The sequence below is a fragment of the Coturnix japonica genome, chromosome 24 (assembly GCF_001577835.2).
Source record: "Coturnix japonica isolate 7356 chromosome 24, Coturnix japonica 2.1, whole genome shotgun sequence".
In the NCBI taxonomy this organism is placed as follows: domain Eukaryota; kingdom Metazoa; phylum Chordata; class Aves; order Galliformes; family Phasianidae; genus Coturnix; species Coturnix japonica.
The window spans coordinates 4509441-4534327 of record NC_029539.1 but is presented as its reverse complement, the minus strand read 5'-3'; the positions used below and the strand labels follow the sequence as shown (position 1 = coordinate 4534327).

The following is a 24887-nucleotide window of genomic DNA, read 5'->3' as shown; positions in this document are numbered from 1 at the left end:
CTCATTGAAATCCATGGAGAAAGGGTTGGTGCATCAGCCCGGGCTTTAGGAGATAGTACAGGAGAGGGGATACGAGGAGCTGCACCTGGTTGGTTGGGTTACCCTGAGCTGCAGTGCAGCCAGATTTGTTTGCTCCCCCCCCTTGTTCCTTCCCCACGACCCAAAACTACAACAGGAAACGCCAGGAGAAAAGAGTGTGCAGAACTCAGCCCAGAGGGAGGAGGGATGGGGATGGCTCCTGCAGGCTGTCGCTATAGACTCCGGTACTCTGTAACCTATTGTCTGTGTAAGAACAATGAATGTTAACACAGTAAATTATTACATTAAAAAGAAACATACGAAAAAGCTTTTCATCTGCAATCTGTTATTTGTTAGGAGGGGAAATACTACACAAGGAGCAGCAGTGGGCATGTGAGAGCTCCCATTGAGGGTAATGGAGTCCCAGCAGGCAGGTTGTGCTTTAACACAGGTTGGAAAGGAAGCCAGCAACGCTACAAACTAAGAGATAAGGAGCAGCAGCAAATCACTGCATAATATACACACTTTATTTATGAATTCGTATGTATACAGACTTTCTATACACACATTACCTATATAATAAAAATGTACATGTGTATACATGGTCGTATAAATATAGAACTGTAGAAATCTTAGGACTGATCCTGTCTATTCACAGCAACTCCTCCCGTGGGACCACTTTGTTCGAGCAGCCGTCATTTGAGACTTGGACAAAAGGGGCAAGTGTCATTTGTGTTGGTTTGTGCCCAGAATTTGATGCACTGGAAGAAAGAGAATTAGTCAAAAGCCACCGGGCACAACTCAAAGGTGCTGTGAATGCAGTGTGGCGTTATTTTCCAAGGGCATCCAGCTTATGGGATGGCTTATTTGCTCCTTAGAAATAGCTCAGTCAAAAGGTTGCTGGGACTGGAGAGCCCCTTTTAACTGAGCTCCTGTACATGTGTCTGCAGTGCACCAGCCACGAGGTGAGAGTGCAAGCTCCATCACCCTGAGTCCTATAACCTCCCAGACTGTCCTCCTCCAGGAAGGCAAAAGGCCAAGATTTAACCCTCCTAAAGATGAGCACAAGCTCCAAAGCTGAATAAGGATAGCCTTGTTCTTAAAGCCACAACCAGACACTACTCAGGGTGGCCCAGCTAAGAGCAGGGGGAAGCGACAGGACACAGAGAAGTCAACTGATTGATCATACCTTGCTCCTGGCAAAGTCTCCATACAAACAGGAACTCACTACAGGGACCCAGGAGGGAATCTGCACCGGGAACCATAATTAAGGAACACAGGAGATGTACGTAGCAAGGCAGGACTTACCTCCTTGTGCAGCACATGCGAGCAGGCCATGGGATGAAGGTCGCTGGGCTGCACAAGCTTCTGGCACATGAGACACAGCTTACAAGCAGCTGGGGTCTGGGTTGAGCAAGGGAACACAAGGCAGACAGTTACACTACACAGATACACCTGCACATATTCAGTGTTGCAGCTACTGGTCTTGCCAGGGGCCCCAGTTTGCCCAGTTCTTCCCCACACACCAATCCATCCTGCAGCCATTCTTTCCTCCTTTGATGCACAGCACAGAAGAACCCATGTTTCCAACCCTTCCCTTCTAACCCAGCAGCCTGAATAGCTATGTGAGGATAAAGAGACATCCCTGCTTCACCAGCTCATCCCTTTGGCCACTTCTCAGAAGGGCTCCCTCCCCAGCTGGCTTTCCTTGGAGATGATTTGCACTCAGAAAAACCACAAACTCTTACATGTGATGCTGTTCCAGGGTAAGCTACTTGGGCTGGGGGCAGGAACATGGGTGTGCTGATCTGAGGCAGCGGAGCAGAGAACATGGGTGCTCTGATTCGACTGAGAGGCTGCGGGAAAGCAAACAAGACATATTAGAAATGCTCAGAAGTAAAGCACAGTTCCCCTGGCATATACAACCCAAGCTTGAGCTCTGTGCTGTCCCACCAGTGGGCCCCATTCAGTTCAGTGCAGGGAGCCAGGGAACAGGAGCTGCTCGTTTCTCTCTGCCACCCAGGCTACATTTCCTTGCAGCCGCCCACCAGGAGCCTGGCATGTCCCCCAACACCACACCAGCAATCCTACCTGAGCCCCAGCTGCTGCCCGCTCCTGCTGCTCTGCAAGCTTGGCTGCCACCAGCTGGTTCAGCTCCTCCATAGTCAGACCCGCCATTGTCCTCCGAGCAGTCTTGATCTGCTGCAGGATGTTGGTGAGCTGGGCCCTGCAGAACAGCAGCCTGTTAAGAGCTCCCACCTACCACTAGAGCCAAGTGGCCTCCCCAGAGGGAGCCCCTCCATCAAAGGACCTGCAACAGTGCTCCATGCAACACAGCCACCCCAGCACCAGGGGAAGGCTGTATCACAGCAGAGAAATATGTGTTCTCATATTCTCATCCAAATGAGATGTGTCACATGCTGAGCTTGTCCCTAAAACAGCAGGAAGTGAGGGAAATCCCAGCTGGAACAAGAGATAATGCCCAGCTGCTGCAACACCTCAGGGGAGGAAGGCAGAGCTCCTGGCTGCTTTCAGGTGTCAATGCTGTCTTCTAAATAAATCTCCAAATCTGTCTTACTGACAGAGAGCACCCACCCTTTGCCTTTAGACTTTACTTACTTTCCTCTCAACCTCCAGATAAGCATCACTTCACCTTATCCCAGCTCACACCTCACCCAGAAGCTTTCATTCCCAGGGAAGAACATCATGAGACACTTACTTGTTGCACTGTGGAAATCGAGTTAACAACTTCTCCAGTAGCTTCTCCAGCTTATCTGCTGGCTGTGACCTGTGAAACTCCGGAGTGACCTTAACTCCTCCCAGACCTGGTGGAGGAGGGATGGAGGCTGCAGGAGTCATGTGAGGACTGTGTGTGCCAATAAGCGATGCCACGACCGGGCTGTTTCTTCCTTGGGATGCAGGCAGCGGTGGGGAAGGCTGGTTGGGTCTGGAGATCGCAGGGTTCAGGAGAGGAAAGGAGAGTGCCCGAGGATCAGCACTTGGCATGACCATGGGAACAGGAACCGGTCCTATGGGAAATGGGAGCCTGGGAGTAAGGGATGGGTTGGGCTGGAATGCCGTCAGCATGAAATCTGTCTGAGAAAGAAAAACAGGGGGGAAAGAAAAGGCTGGTTAGAGTAAGTCCATCTCAAAACACAGCTGAGTATCTTCCTCCCCAACCGGGCAGATGAGCTGAGCCACAGCCACTGGCCATTACACATCTTGTAGCAGCTGTGGGCCATGCAGACCATTCTCAACAGGGACAGCAGGTGAGCCCAGCTGTATTAAAGGACAAGCAGAGAACTCCAAGAAGTATAATCCTACAGAGTCTCCTTTTATGCACTTAGCATAGGCAATGCCAGTCACATACCAGCAAACAGGCTACTCCCAGAGCCTCACAGCAATCAAAGCTTGTATTTGTTAGGCTGGAGAGGCACTCACTTCTGAGGGTGGAGGTGGCAGTGTTGGGGTTGGGATCTGTGGGAGGCTGCTCAACTTCGTTCCATTTCTCACCATCTGAATGTGGTCATTGAACTGATCCTAGAAGAGAGGAAAAAAAACAAGCATGTTTATCAAAGCCTCCGCCTAAAGGATTTTGGGGCTCTGAATGCCTGGAACAGGCAAACTCCCCAGGCACAGTTGCTTCAACAAAGCACTCAGCCCCAGAATGGTCACAGGCCCTAAGGCGGACATGGCTTGGTTTTGCAGGACTGAAGAGAATGAGAAAGGATCCGTAAAGAGAGAGACTAACTGCCTCTGTTATTAACCCAACACACTGCTTTCATATCCACATGGCTTGTCCACATTCATGAGTATGGATGCAGGCAGAGCTCTGCAGCTGTTCGCAGATGCTGACTGTGCAATGCTTTGGGACACAAACCTCTTTCCTGGGTCTTACTCTTCTCCCAAAGAGAGATGCAACTAAGCACATTAATGTGAACCACACACTCTTAAGCTGGGAGCTGCATGACAGGAACTTACTCGGACACTTTCCTTGGTCATTCGTATCCTATTCAGCCTCATCTCCCACTCCTGCTTTGGCCTCATTGTCTCCAGTGTTGGTGGCGCAGACCTGCAAGAACAATTTAACATTCCCTCTTGCAAATGTGCTGTCACTGGGAGCAAAGTCAGAGCAGCTGGAAGCAACCAACCAACTCCCTGAACCCTTCTGCTTTCCCATAGCAGGGGAGGAAGGAGAGCTCAAACCCAGGGGAGGAACCCTACAATAGGAGTGCATGGTGCTACCACAGCACAGACTGATCTGGTGCACACAGACAAACACCACAGTCAATACTGTGCCTACACAGCAGATGAGCAGTAACAGGAAACATGTAAGCACAGCCAAACAACTCTGTCCTGTGACATTACTGAATCACATTAGATGAATAAAGGAAACTGAACCACTCCTGTCAAGCTTTTGGAGTAAGAACAGTTGGGCACAAAGGCACATTCAAATCACCATTTCATTTGTGAGGCTACGGGGACTTACTTGAGGTAGGTGAGGTGCAGCTCTGCTTCTTTCTCTGCTTCTTCAAGTTTCAACACCAGCAGCTCCTTTCGGCTCTCCAGGGACAGGATCTAACACAGAGGGGTCCCATGTGAAGTGCAGTTTCTGTACGCCCTTATTTCCTGCTGCAATACCATGACTGTGATCTCTCCACTAAGCACCACACTGCATGCACTGGAGCATCAATCCCAACTAATGTTCACTGCACTGACAATTGCTTAATCCTTTTCTTGCCCTCATGCTCAACTGCTCTTAATTTCATAGAATCTGTCATTGATGACCTAGAATCCCAACAGAACACCTGCAAACAAGAGGAAGAAGTCACCTACTAACCTCTGCTTTCCAGGCCCGTTCTGTCTCCTCGAGAATGTTCCTATTGATTTCATTGTGCTGGTTCTTCAGCTTATCTAACTCCATCTCCCATAGCTGCCTGCAGACAGAAACAGAACAAGTCTGCTTTGGCACTGGAATCACTTGAAAGAAGAGAGCAGACAAACTCCCACAAAGCCAATTGATCTTTGCAACTCTTGATGGAGTGGAACTGTGAAATACTGGCAGCATCCAGACCATGACACCAGTCACATTTCCCAAGGCTGCGTGAGTCAGAATCTCAGGACTGAACTGTTCTAGAGCATGCAAACAAATGCTGTGCAAACACATGTGTACAGCTCAGCAAAGAGGGGAGGAAAGAACAGCCTTCACCAAAATTCTGGCCAGCTCCAGTGAATGGTGTGCAGTTTGGGAAGCAACCTGAATTAATGCATAGATAAAAGTCACTCCTGGTCCCAAAGAAGTAGGAAGATGGTCCTTCCCACCCACGACTGGGTTTGGAACCTCTCTCTGCAGTATTAAAATAGCTTTAATGTGTTCAGGTTTCAAGTAGTTGGGCAGTTGTAGGGAACAGCACAGAGAAATAGGTTTGAATTTCAGCTTCCCAAAAGTCAGGGAGTCAGAAGTAACAGCTACAAGCTGAGTCAATCCATTAGGCATAAATTCCAATCTCGTGGGATCTTTATGCCACAAGTATCAAGGAGCCTCCTTGAGACCAGGACCAAAAGGATTTAATCCAGAAGCTGTGAGCACAAACCTGCTGGAAGGGGAGATGAAGCATCTAGAATGCATAACTGGACAGCACTGTTAGACCACCACCTCCAGCCTGTCCCATAAGGGACTCCAAGACAAAATGACCAGCAGTACAAGTATGTCCAATAACATTAACCCAGTAACAAATAAGAGCCTTACTTCTCATCAGACTGCTCTGCAATCAGAGAAGCGATCTTGTTTTCCTTCTCCTCCTGCTCTTTCAGCAACCTGCACAAGGATACAGAACAGATGGAGTTACCTACTGCAAAGGTGCTAACGCACAGCCACTAGTGCTGCTCTCCTCAGCTTTACACTGTGTATTTGCACAGCTGCGTGCTCAATGTCACAACACCCTCTGAAGACCAAACTACACACAATATGTTTGCAAGCAACCACTGCCGTCCTCAAGAGCAAAAATTCTGCTGCATCATGACACTGAGCAAAGACTGTGGCTTTTATCCAGGATCTACCACAGAGAACTGTGCCTCTGACAACATGAGCTTTGCAAACAGGGGGAAAGGAGCTGAGTGCTGGGAGTCATTATGAAAGCAGCACCATAAAAACACCAATTCACCACTCAAAGGAACCTGGAGCTCTTTGCCTGCTTCAGGACACCTCTGGATCTAGTAAGATCCTTCACACAGAGCACGCTGCCCGCCTTAAAGCAAAGCGTGACTGATGCAGAGTGTTACAAACCATTAGGCATAGGTAGGCTATTTGAGCAGGAAATTTACAAGAAAACAGGAATATTACTTTTCATACTTATACCTTCTGCCTTTCTCACAGAGCTTCTCAATTTCTGCTTTCAGATCCTGTTCTTTCTGCAGGAATTCTTTCTTCTCTTTCTCCATCTTCTTTTTTGTCTCTTCCCGCTTGATGGTAACAGCCTGAATTGCTTTCAGAATCTCCTAGAGTAGCACAAGCATCACCCAAGTAAAGAGCAAAATCCTCAAGAAATGGCTTTTGCTGTTTATAAACGCATCATTATCTTAAATTTGGAGAGACAGAAAGATTTCAATGTCTGTGATCTTACATTCTAGTAGACCCCAATGTTCATAGAGCTTATTATAAGGCAACCCAGAGACAGAAGGTCAGAACTAGAGGTTCTCCTGTCTCCTTATGAGGACCATTTCTAGCTGATGAACCACCCATGATTCCTTTTGTCTTAATCTGAGCTCCACAGAGATAGATGGGAATCACTCATTCAAGCTAGGGACCCACTGGCAACAACTAGTGACACCAATATAACAGCACGGAGATAATTCTCACTTCACACCACCCTCTCCATCAGTTTCCAAGTGGAAAAACTCTTGCATGTGTTAAAGAGACATTGTAAGACCACCAGAAATGCAAGATGCTGCACAGCTCTAAACTGCTCACCACCCAGATCTGAGCACGGCTCAATCCTTAATGCTGTAAAATACACTTGTAATACACTGGGAGAACTGCCATGTGTCACTGCCACTTCTTATGATGCTTTGCACCTCAGCAGTACCAGCCCACCTCCACCACATACCTGGCAGGGCTGCTAATGGGCACCATAAACAGAAGACTTTGCTAATTACCTGGTGATTCTTCATCTCTTCTTCCCTCCGTTGCTGGAGCTGTTTAAGCTGCACCTGCAGCTGGTTCTCCACCTGCCGCTGTTTGTCCAGCACCTCTTGGTAGCGTTCCTTTAACAAAGCCCTCTCAGACATCATTTTGTCCTGCAGCAGAGAGCAGAAATTCAAGGAGAACATTTCCCCTCCATCACACTACAGAGTGTGGGCACAAACAGGACAGCTCAGCAGAACAGTGTATAGAAGCCCAGTAGATGCCGAGGCTTATATTGTCAAGAACCACAGCTCAATGTGGTTCATAGCTCGAACTCTATAGGTCAGAGAAGATGGATATCAGTGCTGCTTTCTAAAGAGGACAGCTCAAGAAGATAAAGCTGGTAATTAAAGGGGGGAAAAGCACTGTTTCATTTGCTAAAGAGCCAGAAACAGAGCAAGATTTGCATCATATATCCACTGAATTGCCAAATGGCCTTTCTTGCTCATCAATAGCACACATTAGAGCTACCAAGTCCCACAGACGCTGCCTCTACCATCAGCGTTTCAGAACATGGGTCACGTTGCTGGCTGCTGAAACACCACCAGAGCTTTCAGAGCACCCACAGAGCAGCCAGGTACAGCCAAATCCCCCCCTGCAACCACAGAGTGGGAGCAGGAGCAGCAGCACCCCGACCTACCACAGGGCTTCAGTACCCACCAGGTTCTTCTCAATGTCCTGATCCGTGTTCACATCCGTGTCGGCCGTTTTGAAGTCAGTCTGTAAAGGGTGGTGGCTCCCATTAGAACCCCCCACAAACTCCCAACATCCCTCCAATCACCTCTGATAGGAGGAGTGATCCCCCATGTGCCCAGCGCTGAATAAACACATACCTGCTTTATAACCTATCTCTGGTTATAAAGTCTGATTCCGCACGTCACCTCCAGCTCTGGAGGCATCCCAAAGCAATATCTCAGACCCAAATGGGGACACTCTATACCAACACATCCATTCACAGAATCACAGATCACAGAATGACCCGGGTTGGAGGGGACCTCAAGGATTATGTAGTTCCAACCCCCTGCCTGGCAGGGCCACCAACATACACCTTTACTAGATCAGGTTGCCCAGGGCCCCGTCCAACCTGGCCTTGAACACCTCCAAGGACGGGGCATCCACAACCTCACTGGGCAGCCTGTTCCAGGGCCTAACCACCCTTCTAGTAAAGAACTTTCCCCTAACATCCAACCTAAATCTTCCCTCTTTTAACTTAAAACCATTTCCCCTAGTCCTGCTATTATCAGCCCTTTCGAAGAGTTTACTCCCTTCCTGGGAGTAAGTTCCCTTCAGGTATTGAAAGGCTGCAATGAGGTCACCCCGCAACCTTCTCTTCTCCAGGCTGAACAAACCCAACTCCCTCAGCCTGTCCTCATAGGGGAGGTGCTCCAGCCCCCTGATCATTTTCCTGTCCCTCCTCTGGACCCTTTCCAAAATCTCCATATCTTTTTTGTACTGAGGGCTCCACACCTGGACACAGTACTCCAGATGGGGCCTCACAAGAGCAGAGTAGAGAGGGACGATCACCTCCCTATCCCTGCTGACCACCCCTCTCCTGATGGAGCCCAGGATCCCATTTGCTTTCCGGGCTGCCATAGCGCACTGCTGGCTCATTCTACTTACAGAGCCTATAGACACCACCAACCCCCGGAGCTGCTCCCTCCCTATGGTGGCAGCCCACCGACCCCCACCTGCACGGCGATGTTCTGTGATGGTTTCACTGCCGCCGCCTCCGTGTCGTTCTCCTCCTCGGCCGCCCCATCGCTCTGCCCCGCGGCCTCCGCTCCGCCGCCCGCCTCGGGCTCCCCTTCGCTTTCCGCCGCCGGTTCCTCACCGGGCAGGGCCGCGGGCTCCGCCTCCCCACCACACACCGCCTGGCCGGGGCTCTCCGGGGCGGAGAGGCTGCGCAAAACAAACATGTCACCCTCCGCCCGCCTCCAGCCCGCGGCCTTGTCCCTCCGCTCGGCCCTACCTGGCTGGCGGCGCTGCGGCGGGGCCCTCGGCCTGCGCCTGCTCCAGCGCCATGACGGACCGTGCAGAGGCCGCGGCGTGAGCCCGGAGCGCGCCGCTCGGCCCGCGTAGCGCCCGGCCCGGCCCGCCCCTTCCTGCCCACGGCGGAACGGGCCGAGGGGACGGCGCCCCCTTGAGGAGCGGAGGTCCGGCCGAGGAGGGGCGGGCGCGGACGTGACGCCGCTGTCAGAGGCCGCGGGCATCCGGCTGCGGAGCGGCACCGGCGGCCCATGCAGGGTGAGCGGGGACGGGCTGCGGGCTCGCGTTGCTCGTTGGGGACCGGCAGAGTCCGACATGGGGCGGGGAGCGGCGGGTGGTGGTGGGCGCTGCCGGGGCTGTGCGACCTGCCCGGCCCCGCACACGGAGCTGGACTTTGGCCTGGGGCGGCCCGGCGGCCTGTGGGGGCGGTGGGAGCGTTGAGGCCTGGGGTGAAGCGGGTCTGGCAGCAGCCACTGATCGCCGTGAGTTTGGCTTTCACCTCCTGCCTCCCCACAGCACAGGGCAGGGATCGGCCGGGCGCTGCCTGCTCCGGGCCTGACAGGGAGGAGACCTGGAGTGTGCCAGTTATCTATAGCAAACACAACTGAGTGCTGTGGGAGCTGCCACTGCGAGCAGTGAGAACAGAGCTCATCCTTCCTCTTTATTGTCTCTGTTCCTCTTTTTCATCACCAACCCTCTTTTCCGGCTCCTTTCCAGCCTGCCTGTCTGATGCCGCATCGGGAGCCGCGATGGAGCGCAGGAGCGCAGGCTGTGCGCTGCATCCACACGTGCCTTTGGCTGGGAGCTGCCTGGATCCCCTTGGTGCTGTCCCACGGACTCGATGATGGCCATAGTGTGGCCCACCATCACGGGGAGCTGGCGTGGGCCGTCAGCTTGGATGTGCCGGAGGAGGAACTGGAGCAGCGGGCTGAGCAGCTGGCCCAGACTGCAGGGCTGGTGAACATGGGCCGCATTGGGGAGCTCAAGGGCCATTACCTCTTCTCCTACCGGCCTGACAGCCACGCAACACCCGAACACGAAGCAATAAGGAGATCGGTGGACACTTTGTTTGCACAGCATGACAGCGTGCGGTGGCACTCGGAACAGAAGCTTCTGAAGCGCTCCAAACGCAGCCTGCACTTTAATGATCCCAAATACCCCCAGCAGTGGCATCTGGTGAGTGGTTTTCCTGCTGATGGCAATGTGGGGCCCTTTGTGTGGTTCTGAGTGAGGTGTCACATGGGCAGAGCAGCAGCTATCTGTGCTTGCGGCAAGGAGGAAGCAGGCTGAGAGCTCTGCGTGCTCACCCACTGTTATATTGTGAGGAGCAGCATCCGGTGCTGCCCATGCAATGCTGGTGCTCTGCTCCGTGACTGAGCAGCTGTTGCCTGCTGGCTGTGTAGAACCACTCCTCAGTGATTGGTTTTACTCACTCTGAGCCCTGTGCTTTATAACTGTACAAAAGGTCCCTGCCCTCAGGGCTGACCCGCTGCTCTCACTGTCCTTTCTGCTGTTCAGAACAACCGTAAGAGCCCTGGGAGGGACATCAACGTCACCGGTGTGTGGGAGAGGAACGTGACGGGGCGCGGTGTGACGGTGGTGGTGGTGGATGATGGCGTGGAGCACACCATCAAGGACATACAGCCAAACTATGTGAGTGCTGGCACTGTGGGTGTGAGGGACCAGGTGTGGGGACACCCTGGTGGTGGCCACTTGTCTGTTAAAGCCTGAGTTGTGACCACGGGTCTGTTTTCAGTGCCCAGAAGGCAGCTATGACTTGAACTCCAACGACCCCGACCCCATGCCTCACCCTGACGAAGAGAATGGCAACCACCACGGTACTCGCTGCGCAGGGGAGATCGCTGCTGTGCCCAACAACAGCTTCTGCACGGTGGGAGTTGCCTACGGGAGCCGCATTGCAGGTAGGTGCACTCAATACACTGAGTGTGTCTGCTCTCCCCAAGTGCTGCTGGAGCACGGTCCCTTGGAGAAGTGGCTCAGCAGAGGTGGCTGTGAATCAGGCTGTGAATCAGGGTTTTCTAAGGCTGGTTCCTTCCTTAGAGGTAAAAATTGGTGGCCTCTCTAGAGAAGCCTGACAGTATGCAAGGTGTGTGCTGGGAGTTTCCAGAGTATTCACTATATGTGTGGTGCCACACTGGACAGACATGTCCACTCCAGTGCAGAGCTACAGGCTGCATCTGGAGGTGTTGGGAAGCAGATGTCCCCCAGTACCCTGCATTCCCCTTGGGCGCAAAGGGCCGCACTTCTGCCCTGTGCAAAGCTGGGCAACGTGCTTTGGTTGTCTCCGTAGCTCTCTCTGTCCTCTGCAGAGGGAAGTGAGATCTCTGTGCTTGGCAGTGCTGCTGTGTGATTCTCTCCACACCCAGCAGATGGTGCCACATTCCCTATGACAAGCACCGGCCTCCTGTGGTAGCCCTGCCCAAGGGTGCCAACAGGGTCCTGGAGGCACCAAACTCCCCAGGCCACTGCAGGCAGCTCCGTGCCCCTGCCCTGCTCGTGGCACCCCATTGGATTACTTCCAGAGCAGCCTATGGGTCACAGCACAGCCCTACTCTCCAACCTGCCAAAGAGACTGCAGACAGAAGCTGCTGGTGAAACCAGGCTGGTAGGAGAAGAGATCAGCTCAGTAGTTTAACTGTAGCACTGTGAATACAGCAGTAAGAAGGAGTTAGCTCAAGCTCACTGGGGCAGGACCCAGCATTTCTTTGAGTTTTGGCTTTCCAAAAGCCTGACTTTGCTGTGTGAGTGCAGGAGGAAAGCCTTGAGCACAGGGAGATATGCCACGGCAGCATGGAAGTGCTGAAGCCAGCACAGTGCTGGAACAGGCAGAGCCAGCACATCCCTAGCTGGGCTGCTCAGCTGTGACAGTAAAAAGCCACATGTGCTATGCCAGGCAGGAGCTGGGATGGGTGGGCAGTTATACTGTTTATAAATAGTCTTAATTGAGATGTGTGCCTGGTTTCCATTTGTAACATTCTTTGCCAGCCAAAACTGTGATGTAAAACTGTAGTTATTAAGGGTTAGGTTCAAGGAAAACTCTGCATTGAGCTTTTGTTTGTACTGCTGTAAAGGTCCCGAGCACAGTAATTGAGGTGTCTTACGTCTCTTCTGCCCTTTCCTCAACAGTCAAGCATGTCACCCATCCCAAAGCAATGTCTGGCCATTTGGTCACCTGGAAGGGGAAGCAATAGCTCAAGGCAGGGACTAACCCTGAAAAGAAGCAATAATATGGAACAATGCTTTAGGCAAGGATGCTCTGGAGCACTTAGGAGTGAGTCTAACTGGTGTTCAGTTGTCCTTTCCCCCTAACTTGATTTTGGCAATGGGACTGGAGTACTTGCATAACAGAAAAGCCGTGTCTGGCAGAGGATGAGGAACTGAGCGTGAGGATGTGTCTGAAGTTCCAGATCCTGACTCCATTGTGCCCCTTCAGCCTGATCCCTGGTTATAGTTCCAGGAGATCTGGTTCAGTCAGGCTGGGAGTGCAGGCGTCCCTCATGTGAACCAGCTGAGGAATTTGTTCATGCTGTTTACACAGCTTGCTTTGATCCCCTTTAGTCACGTTCATTGTCTTCTGTTTTCAGGCATCCGAGTGCTGGATGGGCCCCTCACTGACAGCATGGAGGCCATCGCCTTCAACAAGCATTATCAGATCAATGACATCTACAGCTGCAGGTAAGCCTGAGCACCTCTAGTTGGGCAGCTTTCTTTGCATTACTCCAATGCTGTGTAGCTCCCCTGATGGCAAACCATAACAGGAGGGAGTGTTGCTGTCTGTGACTCCTGTTACATCACGGTGTCTCTCTTTGCAGCTGGGGTCCAGATGATGATGGGAAAACTGTGGATGGCCCCCATCAGCTGGGAAAGGTACAAAGCAGTTCAGCAGTACAGGTTGCTCCTGGCCTGGCCCTGCAGTGCTGGTGGCTTTTTCCCTGCCTAAACAGGCAGGGCAGGGTGTTGCTGTGGTGCAACACACAATTGTTGGCTCCCATCACTGCCAGCAGAGGTATTACACATTTGTGTGGTGGGGAGAGGTGATGTTGCTGTGGGAGGACAGTTTTAAGGCAGTGCTGGATGAGCTTTCCAAGGAGAGGCTGGCTGTGGCTGTAGCAGGAAAATGCTGTTTTGCAACCTCTGGTGTTATTCTGATACCTTTTTGCAACCCAAAGGATGCTCAGGGTGCTCTCAGCTCAGGCCAGGCATTCCTAGCACTAACAGCTGCCTGCAAACAGATTCTGCTGCAGGGTGATGCAGTGAGGGCTTGCTGCAGGGAGCCCCAGAACTGACTCTTGAGTTGCTTGCGGGATGTGGTTCTGCTTAATTTCTCTTTTGCTTGGCAGCCTCCTGCTGTGCTTTGCTAACCACAAGATAGCTGTTTTGTGCCGTTCAGAGCAATGCTGACAACTGGGGTATCAGCTTGAGGTGACAAATGGTTTCCAGTTACGCAGTTTGTTCTCTCGCTGCATGCAGAGACTGCTGGAGGAAGTTCTGGGGCACAGTATATCAGGTGTATTTCAGGACTGAGGAGCAGAGAGCCTCACTCAGCAGGATGCTGGGGAAGGCAGCACCTACAGAACTGTCCCCTCTCTGCAGGCTGCCCTGCAGCACGGTGTGATAGCCGGCCGCAGGGGCTTCGGGAGCATCTTCGTGGTGGCCAGTGGCAATGGTGGGCAGCACAATGACAACTGCAACTATGATGGTTATGCCAACTCCATCTACACTGTCACAATAGGTGAGTGCACATCTTCCATCTTGCTCTTTCTCAGGGAAGGAGAAATCGTTGCCTGCATTCTGACTTCCATCACTGGGGCTGTGAAACCCATGCTGCCGTGTTTGGGGAATGACTTGACACGCAGCATTCCCACTATGTGTGTTAGAAAAGAAACATCTAATCCATTTTCTTGAGGCCAGAAACCACATGGGGGGTAGAAAAGCTGTTTAATATTAAGCACAGTGAAAGGTTGTTTTTAGTGGCTGCCTTTCTTGTAAATCTTCCAGCCTTGGAAAAATACAGGCTTGGGTCTGGTTTCCTTCCCCAGCTCCCAGGAGCGGGTCCTGTCAGTGCTTTCTCTGCTGGCAGTGTTTGCACTGAAAGCAGTCCTGGTGCTGAGGGACAGTGTGTGGAGCTAGGAAGCCATATGCACCATGGTCTGACCCTCCTCCTGTCCATCTGCACACCTGGAGCTTTGGGGAGTTAGGATGTGCTCAGGGCTTGTTACTGACAAAGCCAGGCATCTGCCTGGTGCAGCAGACATTGCAAAGCAGCAAGGCAACCATGCTGCCCTCCCCTTCTTCCTCTGTGTTTGGGGAAGGGAAGAGTGCACCCACGAGTAGAGGCCATGGTAGCAGATGGGAATGTAGAAGAAGCACAGCTAGCAGAGCAGCTCCTCAGGGGTTCATCACCTTGCAGTTTCAGTGGTTAAAGTGAGACAGGCTTCATATGGTCACTGCCTTTTGCTTTCCTCCAGGTGCAGTGGACGAGATGGGCTCCATGCCATTCTATGCTGAGGAGTGTGCCTCCATGTTGGCTGTGACCTTCAGTGGTGGGGACAAGATGATGAGGAGCATCGTGAGTACCACGTGAGGCACGTCTTCCCCTAGGCTCTGCCAGCTGCAGGGCTGTAACAGTCCAGCACAGACCAGGGACAAGGCTCTGTCTCTTCTAACCACCATACAGCTAAAAGGCAGGGAATTTATATGCTTTTTAGCTAGGTCCTACGTAAAAAGTGCTGTGAGCAGGAGGTTCCTGTTTCTAGCTGTTCCCAGTGCTGTCACTGTCTGTCAGCAGGTAACTTGCAGCGCAGCAGCCCTCTCTCAGTTGGGGTGTTCCTTGGGCATGCTGTGTTCCTGTCCCCAAATGCAGATCCTGTCTGCGTCATTTTTGCCTCCTCAACTGCAGGCAGGATCCAAGAGGGACAGGGACTGCCTTGTCTTATCTCCTGCCCTGTGCTGCTGGGAGCTGCAGGGAGACATCTTCTGGGACCGGGGCCACTTGGGTGACCCCTAAGAAATTCCTCTGCAGTGTGTCCCTGGGAACATCACCAGGAGCTCCCCCAGTGACAGCTGGAAAACAAGCTGCATCCCAACTGTGTGTGCCCCTCTTGGACAGCAGGGATGGAGCTTGGAGCTTTCCTGAGAGCAGGGGCCAGGGTGGTGATGGGGTGTCTGCTATGGCTGCGTCATGTCCTGTCACCCCTGTTCTGCATGGAGAGCCAGGAGCAACATTGGTCTCTTTAAGCTGCTTGGCCACAGTTCTTCTGTTTTGGCACATGTGTCTCTTTCAGCTGCTTTTTTTTTTTTTTTCCTGAATATTTTTATCAACTTTTCCTTTTTTTGCCAAAAAATGACTTCTTGTCAACAAAATGTCCTTTTTCCCCAAGCCAAGCAGCCAGGCCTGTTTTCACCAGCCCCAGGCCTGACCCAACACGTTCCTACCAGGACAGAGGTGCACTCAGGGAGCCATCAGTCTAGCCAACCCCTATGGCTGCGTGCTGGCTCTGTTCTGTGGTGCCACCAGGAGCTGCAAAGCCCAAGCCACCCTGGGGTGTCCCATTCCCAAGGCAGGCAGAAGAGAGATGATCCCATGAGCAGGGAAGTGTGGCTGTGGCTCTGTGCCTGATTGAGAGGTGCTGAATGTGGACTTGTCAAACAGGCTTGCCTGCATGCTGGGTAAACCAGGCGAACAGGGAGAGCCTGGGAGAGGAGCACGCCAGGGAATGGGAGAGCCTGGGCTTCTCAGCTGAGACTCACAAGTCCTTGTGCAGCTCTTCTGACAGCCCAGGGTCAGGGCAGATCTCGCTCACAAACTTCAGCACAGCACAATCTGCCCAGAGCAATGACTCAGCTCATACAGCAGGGAAAGTAAAACCCAGAGTGGAGCTCATTTATTTTTTTTAGTATCAGAAATAACTTCAGTTGTCCCATGCTGGTTTGGAAAGTCGATGCTAGGAAACAAGGCAACAGCAGCCAAGTAAGGTCTGTACTCTCATCAGGAGCTGCTGTACTTTGATCAGGAGTTACAAGTCTTTGGGTTTACCTCCAGCTGCCCACAGCCTGCTGGTGGTGAGGTAGCTTTGGAGGTCTCAGATGCCCCTTCGTTTTGAATACTGACAATGATGTATTCCACCAAGGAGCCAGAAGGAGAGGCTGTGCAGAGCCTGGGAATGGAGTATGACCGAGCCATCCTTTTTCTTCTCACTGATGTGACTGCTCCTGTGTGAGCCCCTTTCTTGTTAAAACCTGCACACCCCTTTTCATAGTCTCCTGCTCTTAAATGCCCTGTAACTGTGCTTTAGTGGTGTCAGGATTAAGGGCTGAGCCATCTGCTGGGCTTTTTTCTTTTACCAGTCTGTAAACTTTTGTGTGGTTTCCTTAATGGGAAGAATTTAATACAGCTTCTGGCATGAGCTCCATTTCCTACTGAAAGTTTATGCTGCTCACGGTGTTCTTTGTGGGACGTGCAGTGTCTGAGTGCTAACTGAAGCTGTTAGCAGCTGACAGGATGGTATGGCATCAAACATAGAAGGAAACAAAAAGTGCAGCTCTTGGCAGTGCAGTGTGTCTCCTTGCTGAGAGCAGAGGGAGACGGGCACTGACACTTCGCAAGGAGGTGGCATAATTTGGGAACCTCCCAGTGCCTCTTTTGAGGCTCTGTGTGCTCCTGCACAGCCCAGTAAGATCCCTCTGCAGACATCCTGTGGTTCTGGGGTTACAGTGTGGTCAGCAGGGAGTATAAGCCAGAGTCACACGGGCCCTGAAGCTGCCTTGAGCTTCTCTCCAAGTTGCTTAGTTCAGGCCCTGTTCCTCTCCCTGTCCAAAGGAAGTTATCTGCATTCTTTGCTTTACAACTGCAATGTGTTATCCCTGAAACAAGGGCATCCCAGGAGTCTTCATGTCGAGTTTGAGTTCCCCGTGAATAGTTTCCCTCTTAATCAGCTTGTTCAAATTGGCATTTGGGTCCTAATTGCAGCATTTGAGCATGGTGTGTGTGTGTGCCTGTTCCTGACCAGTGCAGGTTTTCATCTATGGGAGCAGAGCTGAGAGATGTCACCTCCCAGAGCCCCCAGGGAGATGAACTGAAACCACCTCATACTGGTTACAGTACCCAAGGCCTGGCCAGGAGCTGCCTGGGAAATGTTTCCAGGCTTTTCAGCAACTAATCCCTGACCCTCTCCCCCTGCTGCTGCCCTGCTCTTGTTGTTCTGATCCGGGCTGAGGGAGGATGATGGGATCTCTGGCTACCCCTCCTGTCTCTAAGCCTGATCTCAGCAACCACAGAGAGAAGGAAAGCTTGTGCTCTGCAAATTCCTGCCTGCTGGCTGGGGGGGAAGCTGCTGGTGCGGAAGAGACTGCTGGAGACAGGCAGATTAGTGGCTGTTGATGCAGGCAGGGGCTTGGGACCACTCCCCACATCTGTGTTCTGAAGGGCGAGTCTTTGAGCTTACAATGATATTTCTCTCTCATTTTGTGTGAAAGCCTTGCTGGCTTCACAAAGCCTGCTTGTAACTGCCATGGCATCGATGCTGCAGGGGCTTGGTTCTTCCTTTCCTGGGATAGTCTGCTCAGTACAAGCAGAGACACCCGGGGTTGGAAAAGGTTTTCACCATCCTGAGCAAAGAATAATCTGGTGTCCCAGTGGGCCCTGGCACTGGAGGAGGGGGCTGGCCAGATGGGCCTGTGCATGACTCTTTTCCACTGCCAGTTTTCTGAGCCCCCTCTTCACGTTTCCAGCCAGACCTTGGGGGATCTGTTCTTCAGGCTCGTGTAGAGCAATAGCAATTGCATCAGTATTGCTGATGGTAATGCACAAGCAATAGATCAGCACTGCAGGGCTGTCAAGCAAACCTAAAAGCTTGCATGTACCATCCTGCACACTGCTGGGGGTGCTCATGCAGTAAATCAGGGCTCTTGCTCCCACATAGTGCCCGTGGGCTGCTCTCACTTCAGAAGCTCTCCACCATCTGCCTTCTCTGGCCTGTTGTGCTCAAGCATTGCTTATTTCTTAGCTGTTCACAGTCCCAGAGCCTCCACCTTTTATACAGTCTCCATAGTGTGAGGAGCAATGCTGACCTCTGGATGCCCCTCTGGAGCAACTGAGCCACTGTCGTGTGTCCCCAGGGCAGGTGGTTGTGTGGCTGAGCGTGGGCTGCCATGAAACGTATGGCACAAGAGCACGGCTCACTTGATCCCATTCCTAACCCAGCCACAGCAGCATGGCAAAGATTGGCGTGACAGGAGGCATCTCTCCTCTGTCTCTGAAGGTGACGACAGACTGGGACTTGCAGAAGGGGACAGGATGCACAGAGGGCCACACGGGGACGTCAGCTGCTGCTCCACTTGCTGCAGGGATGATCGCACTGATGCTGCAGGTGCGGCCATGCCTCACCTGGCGAGATGTGCAGCACATCATTGTCTTCACAGCCACCAAGGTGAGCCAGCAGCCCTCCCTCCTGCTGCAGCTCCCACAGCTTCCCTCTGAGGATGCTGCAGGATGGCTGTGGTCCTGCAGTGCACATTCTTGTTTATGTCTGTCTGCCCCTGTATAAATCTCTCAGTTGTTTGGCTCTCAGCAAATGGATGGCGTTCTCCCCTCACCCCATGTTCCATCCAGGAATGCGGCAGAGGCATTTTCCACTGTCATCATGATAACAAATGGGGTATTTGCTCCAGGAGTGTCTCCATCCGTACAGGTCTTCCACGAGCTCACCGGTCCTCGCCTGCAGACCCTGGGAGTGTGTGAACATTCAGTGTGCCTGACACACATCCCCACTGTGCCACCCAGCACTGTGCCTTGGGAAAGCAAGGAGCTCTGTCCTGCACCAGCTATTCCTTGTATTCTCCAGAGAGCTGAGCTCTTGGAAACAAACATAACAGAGAGCTCAGCAGCAAACACAGCCTTTGCTTTTGCACAGCCCTGACTCCAGCCCAGCTCCTGCTGACATGGTGGAGCTCACAGCAGAAACCTGGAGTGGGAACTGATTGGAGCTTTTGATTCCAAAGGACAGGGCTCCTTCACAGCCCACAGGGAGCAGAAATCTATGTCCAGCTTGTGCTGTATCTAAGAGGAAACTCACTTTGGCACACAGCAATGTTTTCCACAACTTCAGGCCAGCATTGCCTTAGTACTACAACCTGATAAATGATGGAACACAGATCCTTCTGGCCTGAATCTTGTTGATTTAAACGACCAGGTTCCTTCTCCCCCAGGCTTCTGCCATTCCACAGGCCGTGGCTTGGGTGGCAGGGGGAAAAGAGCAGCTGGGATGTTTCAGAGCAGAGGCATTTGTGCCCTTTTGTGCTGTTTGATTTCCTTTCTGAGGAGCTGGGAAGCCTGTTTGTCCTGGGACTTGTTTCAAGCAAAGGTCAACCTGTTTCTTTCTAATAAGGCCATATAGGTTTGCCTCCCCACTCCGCAGGAGATTTCTGAGCCTCCTTTCCTTCAGACCTGGTTCCTTTGCTCTGGGTTTGCAGGGCTGCCAGAGTCCCCCAATGTAATTGATGCCTCTGATTTCTTTTCAGTACGAGGATCGTCACGCAAAGTGGGACGTCAACCGGGCCGGCTTCAGCCACAGCCATCAGCATGGCTTTGGTCTGCTCAACGCCTGGAGGCTGGTTAATGCTGCCAAGGTAATTCTGCCCCTGTCCCAGCTGTGCTCCAGAGGCCCCTAGAGCAGACCTACCCCAGCAGCAGGGACAGTTCCCTGTGCTAGCAGTGCAGTGGGGTGACACTGTAGGAGTCCAGGCCAGCAGTGAGGCTGTCATCCTGCTGGCCCTCTCTACAAGGCTGCTTTTGGTATGAAGTCATGAGGCTTTCGGCAATGCCTGAAACCTGCTGCTGAGCTGCTACTCTCTCACAACTATATATAGCCATGGGCGAGAACCTTCGCTCGTGGGAGACGACAGCTCTGATTCATGGCTTGGGGAGATTCGTCAGCAGCCCCAGCACCTTCTCCACGTGCACCATGCTGCAGGGAGGGCATCATGTCTCAAAGAACTGGGGCGTTCTGAGCTGGCAGCTCTGTGTCCCAGGGCCTCTGTGATGTGCTGTGGTCAGAGCAGGGACATCCCAACCTCTACTCCCTCATACCACCAGCTGCATGGAGACCAGAGCTCTCCCCTTTGACTCTTTGTCCTCACCCAACTACAGAGTGCCGCGTGGCTATGCAGGGTTGCTGCCTGTTGCCAGCAATGCCCCATTTTTCATGGGACTGTACGGCCTACTCACTCTTCTCCCAGGGCTTTGAGTCCTACCCTGCTGTGCTGCTGAAACATAACAGCTCCAAGTAACTACTCAAAGCCACTCAAGTGGTGGAGACAAAACCAGAGGTGATGTTTTCCTGGAGTCACGAGTCTGATCAGCCTCTCCAGCCCACAGGCACTTAGACTCATGGGCACTCCTCCCCAGCCCTGTGCTGTCACTGCCTGGGTTTTCAAGCTGGGCCCTGTATCTGCACACAGGTGGTATGATTGGCTGGCAAGAGTGATAGGAGATGAGGGAGTGGTCATGCAGGGAGGGACCAGGCTCACACTGAACTCTTTTGCCTTCCACCTGGCAGATCTGGGAGTCTGTTCCATACCTCGCCTCATATGTCAGCCCAGTGCTGAAGGAAGGCAGGAGCATCCCGCTGCTGCCACAGGAGCTGGAGGCCACATGGAATGGTAAGGGCAGGTGTGGTGCCACATGGCTGCTTGTGCTTGTGCTGAGGCCTGAGAGCCTGTCCACCACCTACAGTGTAGAGCAAGCCACAAAGGGGTTAAGTGCTGGCCTGTGTGGCCCCTTTCCTGTCTCCTTCCGCTGCCCCTCCCCAGAGGACCTGTTTCTGTTGATCTGCACCCCCTCCCTGCTCCCCACGGTAACTCCATCCCATAGATTGATGTCTCTGAGGAGCCAGACAGGCTTTAGCACACTGGGCTGCTCTGGGCAGCAGCCAGACCTGTTCCTCTGGCTTTGACCATTTTAGGTAATGCTCCAGCTCCTGACTTGGCCGGCCGCTGTCCACATAAACAAAGCGATGCTCAAGCTGCTACCAGTGGGAAGGAGAGCTGGGCTTTGCCCACCCCCAGCAGCACCCAGCTGCCTGCTGACCCCCACACTGCCCTGGCTGCAGCCCCTGGCAGGGGACTGGCAGTGGCCAAAAGCTGCTCCCCAGGACGGGGGTCCCCTAGGAAGGAGTGGAGAGCTCAGCAGCCCAGCACCTTCCTGTTGATCCTCTCCCCTCCCTCCTTGCTGGGCAGCTGGAAGATGCTGGGTGGGCACAGGTTGTACACTCTCTTTCTGTGCTGGCCCCAGAATATAAAGAGTGTACAACCCTTCAGGCACCAGCACTGCAGAACCCCGGGGGTGAGAGGGTAACCGCAGGGGTCTGGCAGCAGGGTTGGCCTTGCTGTGCCTTAGGGATGAGGTCTAGGGCTAAAGCTGCTCCTTTTGCCCTAAATGGAGTTAAGAGCTGAAAGCTGAGCAGCTGCAGCTTTGGGAAGAGGCAAAAAAGAGGCAATTGGGAGAAGTATGTGAAGAGGAATGTGCAGCCAGGGGCACTATGGTCCCCCAGGTGCTGCAGGCTGGTTCAGGATTAACCCTTTCCCCACATGGCCTTAGGGAGTGCACTGCAGTCGTGGGCTGTACCTGCCTTGCACTTACAGGAGGCTGCAGGGTGCCCACCTGCTGCTTGGCTGGGCTGCTTGAGGGGGAAGCTGAGCCATGTGCTGCAACCTGCTCTGAAATGTGCTGGGATTTCCTCTGCTAAAATTAGCAGCTCCAGGGCTGTGAGCATCCGTGGAGTTGTGAATGGTTTGAGGATGGAACAGGGAGTCTGGACATCAGGTTTCTCATCCCCTTTCCTAATCTGTCTCCTGTATAGCTGTGGTTCAAAACAGCCTCTGGGGCTGCTGAAAGCTTACACAAATCCAGAGGGAATGGATAGATAAGGGGTAAGGTTTTATTTCATTGCAGTGTCCAGATCCCACTGGGTGGGCTGGTGAGCCTGCAGGCCCTGAGTCAGGGCAGGGGAGAGCTGGGTGTTAGAAAGACCCTTCATGGCTCCAGGGGCTCAGACATGGGAGCAGCTGGGAGAAGGCAGCCATCAGTGTTTGTGTCCTTTCGTAGTCACCACCACTGACCTGCAGCTCTCTGGCATGAGAACCCTGGAGCACGTGGCAGTCACCGTCACCATAACGCACCCTCGCCGCGGCAACCTGGAGATCAGGCTCTTCTGCCCCAGTGGCATGATGTCCCTGATAGGAACCACCAGGAGCATGGACTCGTAAGCACTGGGGGAACAGAGGCTCACAGCACAGAGCAGGACACCCAGCCCAGCTGGCCCCGTGTCTCAGGTTGCTTTACAAACTCATGGTTCATTTCTCTGGCAGGGATCCCAATGGCTTTGCTGACTGGACCTTCTCCACGGTTCGATGCTGGGGTGAGGAAGCTCAGGGCACGTACAGGCTGGTCATCAGGGACACAGGTGAGTCCTGCTGCAGCTGTGCTCCCAAGACAACAGCTGGGACTGCAATTGAGATGGGAGCATCCCCTCCCAGAGCCACTTAACCAGGGCGTGCAGCAGTACCATTGTACCCTGGCTCCCTGCCATGCCCTGGGGAGCTGCCAGCCCAGCACCTGGGCTGTGGTAGGTTATCCTGATGCGTTGCCAGATGGGAGTTCCCTCTGGTCCAACCTGTTTCTTCCCCAGGAGATGAGAGTCTGAGGCCTGGGACCTTGAAGCAGTGGCAGCTCACCTTGTACGGCTCCTCCTGGTCCCCAGCAGAGATGAAGGAGCGGCAGAGGTAGGAGACCACAACCCCATCTCAGTGGGGATGCAGGAGCTGGAGGGCTAAGGGATGTTACAGGAGCTGGAGCTGCTTGACTGGAGCAGTGTTATCACAAGGTACAGGGCAGGGTGAGGAGGAGGGGCTGCAGCTCAGCAGCTGTCACCTAGCACAGGGTCACCCTCAATAGGTGGGAAATGCAGGTCTTGGGCTGCATAAAAGAGCCCTATTGCTGAGCTGGGAACCCTCAGTGGTGTGAAAGCTGCTCCAGAGCCTTCACATGTAAGATGCTCTGTCGGGAGTCTTGTCTGTCTGTGAGACCCTCAGTGGGTGCCTCTTATCTTCCAGACTGCTGGAAGAAGCCATGAGTGGGCAGTACCTGAACAGCGACTTCTCCCTGCCCTGCCCTCCAGGTTTGGAGATCCCTGAGCAGCAGCACTACACCATCACAGCCAACACTCTCAAGGTGAGCCTGCTGTGGGCTGCTGGGAGGTGTGGGGCAGGCCAAGGAGTCAAAGGAGAGCCTGCATCCTGATCCTACTGGTGCTGGGTGCTTTGCCCTGGGATGTGCCAGGTAACACAGTAGTTGAAGGTGTTGTGTCTAAAAGGATTTCCTCCTGCACAGACCCTGCTGCTGTTGGGATGCTTTGCTGTGTTCTGGACTTTCTACTACATGCTGGAGGTTTGCCTGAGCAGGAACAACATTGGGCTCGACCTGACCTGTCACGGCTCCACTGCCTGCAGATGGTACCAGCAGGGAGGGAAGCACAGAGCCCTGGAGAACGGGCTGGAGATGGAATCCGTGCCACTCTACAGGGAGAAGGGAGTCGAGGACATGGAGGTGGAGTGTGAACTGCTGGAGCCTGCCCAGGAGGACACAGGGGAGGAGGGGTCCTGGACCCCCACCCGCCCCAAACTTCCCACTAGCAGCAGAGCTGCAGCCCCCACCACAGCAGGGTACCTGGGCCGGGAGGCAGCAGCTGAGCTCCTCACAGACGACACAGAGCTCCAGACATGCTAACAGGGGATGGGGCTTTGGGCTGCGTCCCCCTACTCGGTACGTCTGTCCTGAGCGTGGGCAGCAGAGACTTCCTGAGCCACCAGGGACCATTGTCACTGTGTCCTGCAGAAGGTGCTGTTGGAAACGGCTCAGAAACATGGAGGAATTCTGCTGGCTGTGGGAGAGGACCTTCCCTTCCCTTGCTCTGGAAAACAAAGCAAGCCTTAAGCCCACTCCTCAAGGAGCTTGCTCCCTGTCCCCTGCGCTCTGACCCCGCCACGCTGTCCTCTCCAGCAAGCACACATGCAGTCGCATGCTTGGGGAGGCAGAAGGCAGCAGAGCTTCCTCACCCATCCTGGTCATGGGGTGCAGTGAGAACAAACAGCGCAGTGTGTGCTGGGTGCCACAACCCCTGTGCCCGTCCCGAGCTGCAGGGAGGGCAGAGGGATGGGATGTGGGATGTCCCTGCCTGGGGACCCGCTGCAGCAAACAAAGCTGCTTCTCGCTGGGGTGTGAGCCCACGCTGGGAAGGATGGGGCTCCATGCAGTGCCTGCTTTGGGCTGGGGATGGGAGGACGGAGTTGCTCTGGCAGTGGCTCATCTGCGAGCTGGGCTGTTTTGTTCACGTGTCTTTGGATTCGCTGGTTTATTTTTTTAAAGCCGGGGGTTGTTTTTTAAACAGCAAAGTCCTATTGTGCAACTTTCCAAATAAAGCCTTCTAAAAACCCTCCTCTCCCCGCTCTGTGACTCCTCTGCCCTCCCAGGCCTTGCTTGGCTTGTGACACCCCATCCTGGGTGCCCATTGCCTTCTGCACCCTGATCCCTGCAGCCGGGGCAGGGCTGAGTGAGGGCTGTGCAGGTGGAACAAGGAATGGCAGCAGCCATTGGGAGAGCACAGAGACCCCTCGGCTCAGCGGG

General features: G+C 53.4%; 2 protein-coding genes across 3 annotated transcripts; one reads left to right on the top strand and one right to left on the bottom strand.

Annotated features, from left to right (window-relative positions):
- Positions 1-523: 523 nt before the first annotated feature.
- RNF214 (ring finger protein 214) lies at positions 524-9417 on the bottom strand. Of its 2 annotated transcripts, XM_015884118.2 has the most exons (15): positions 9171-9291; positions 8890-9100; positions 7862-7921; positions 7174-7314; positions 6377-6516; positions 5768-5836; positions 4859-4955; positions 4508-4596; positions 4000-4090; positions 3460-3558; positions 2738-3114; positions 2110-2245; positions 1767-1874; positions 1327-1422; positions 524-779 (listed from the first exon to the last, which is right to left on the bottom strand). In XM_015884118.2, exons 1-15 carry the CDS (start codon positions 9221-9223, stop codon positions 714-716), a joined length of 1833 nt encoding a protein of 610 aa, XP_015739604.1. In that variant the 5' UTR covers positions 9224-9291; the 3' UTR covers positions 524-713. The 2 variants fall into 2 exon arrangements, with proteins under 2 accessions (XP_015739604.1, XP_032304942.1); XM_032449051.1 differs by having other exon boundaries at positions 8890-9417.
- On the top strand, positions 9357-24698 carry PCSK7 (proprotein convertase subtilisin/kexin type 7). The gene is made up of 16 exons (XM_015884155.2): positions 9357-9445; positions 9905-10363; positions 10706-10840; positions 10944-11109; positions 12793-12883; positions 13021-13075; positions 13802-13940; positions 14677-14777; positions 18469-18636; positions 19727-19834; positions 20764-20866; positions 22311-22467; positions 22574-22668; positions 22894-22987; positions 23318-23435; positions 23595-24698. The coding sequence occupies exons 2-16, from the start codon at positions 9917-9919 to the stop codon at positions 23988-23990; spliced, it is 2373 nt and encodes a 790-aa protein (XP_015739641.1). The 5' UTR covers positions 9357-9445; positions 9905-9916; the 3' UTR covers positions 23991-24698.
- The last annotated feature ends 189 nt before the right edge of the window (positions 24699-24887 follow it).

What these genes read in the sequence shown, in the direction of transcription:
- RNF214 (XM_032449051.1), bottom strand. Translation starts at nt 9,411, where the DNA reads ATGCCCGCGGCCTCTGACAGCGGCGTCACGTCCGCGCCCGCCCCTCCT. An exon ending in CTGCACCTCACCTACCTCAA is followed by an intron (nt 4,091 to 4,507) that starts GTAAGTCCCCGT and finishes TTGTTCTTGCAG; the next exon opens with GTCTGCGCCACCAACACTGG. An exon ending in CGATTTCCACAGTGCAACAA is followed by an intron (nt 2,246 to 2,737) that starts GTAAGTGTCTCA and finishes GCTGTTCTGCAG; the next exon opens with GGCCCAGCTCACCAACATCC.
- PCSK7 (XM_015884155.2), top strand. Translation starts at nt 9,917, where the DNA reads ATGCCGCATCGGGAGCCGCGATGGAGCGCAGGAGCGCAGGCTGTGCGC. An exon ending in CTACGGGAGCCGCATTGCAG is followed by an intron (nt 11,110 to 12,792) that starts GTAGGTGCACTC and finishes TTCTGTTTTCAG; the next exon opens with GCATCCGAGTGCTGGATGGG. An exon ending in CATCTACACTGTCACAATAG is followed by an intron (nt 13,941 to 14,676) that starts GTGAGTGCACAT and finishes GCTTTCCTCCAG; the next exon opens with GTGCAGTGGACGAGATGGGC.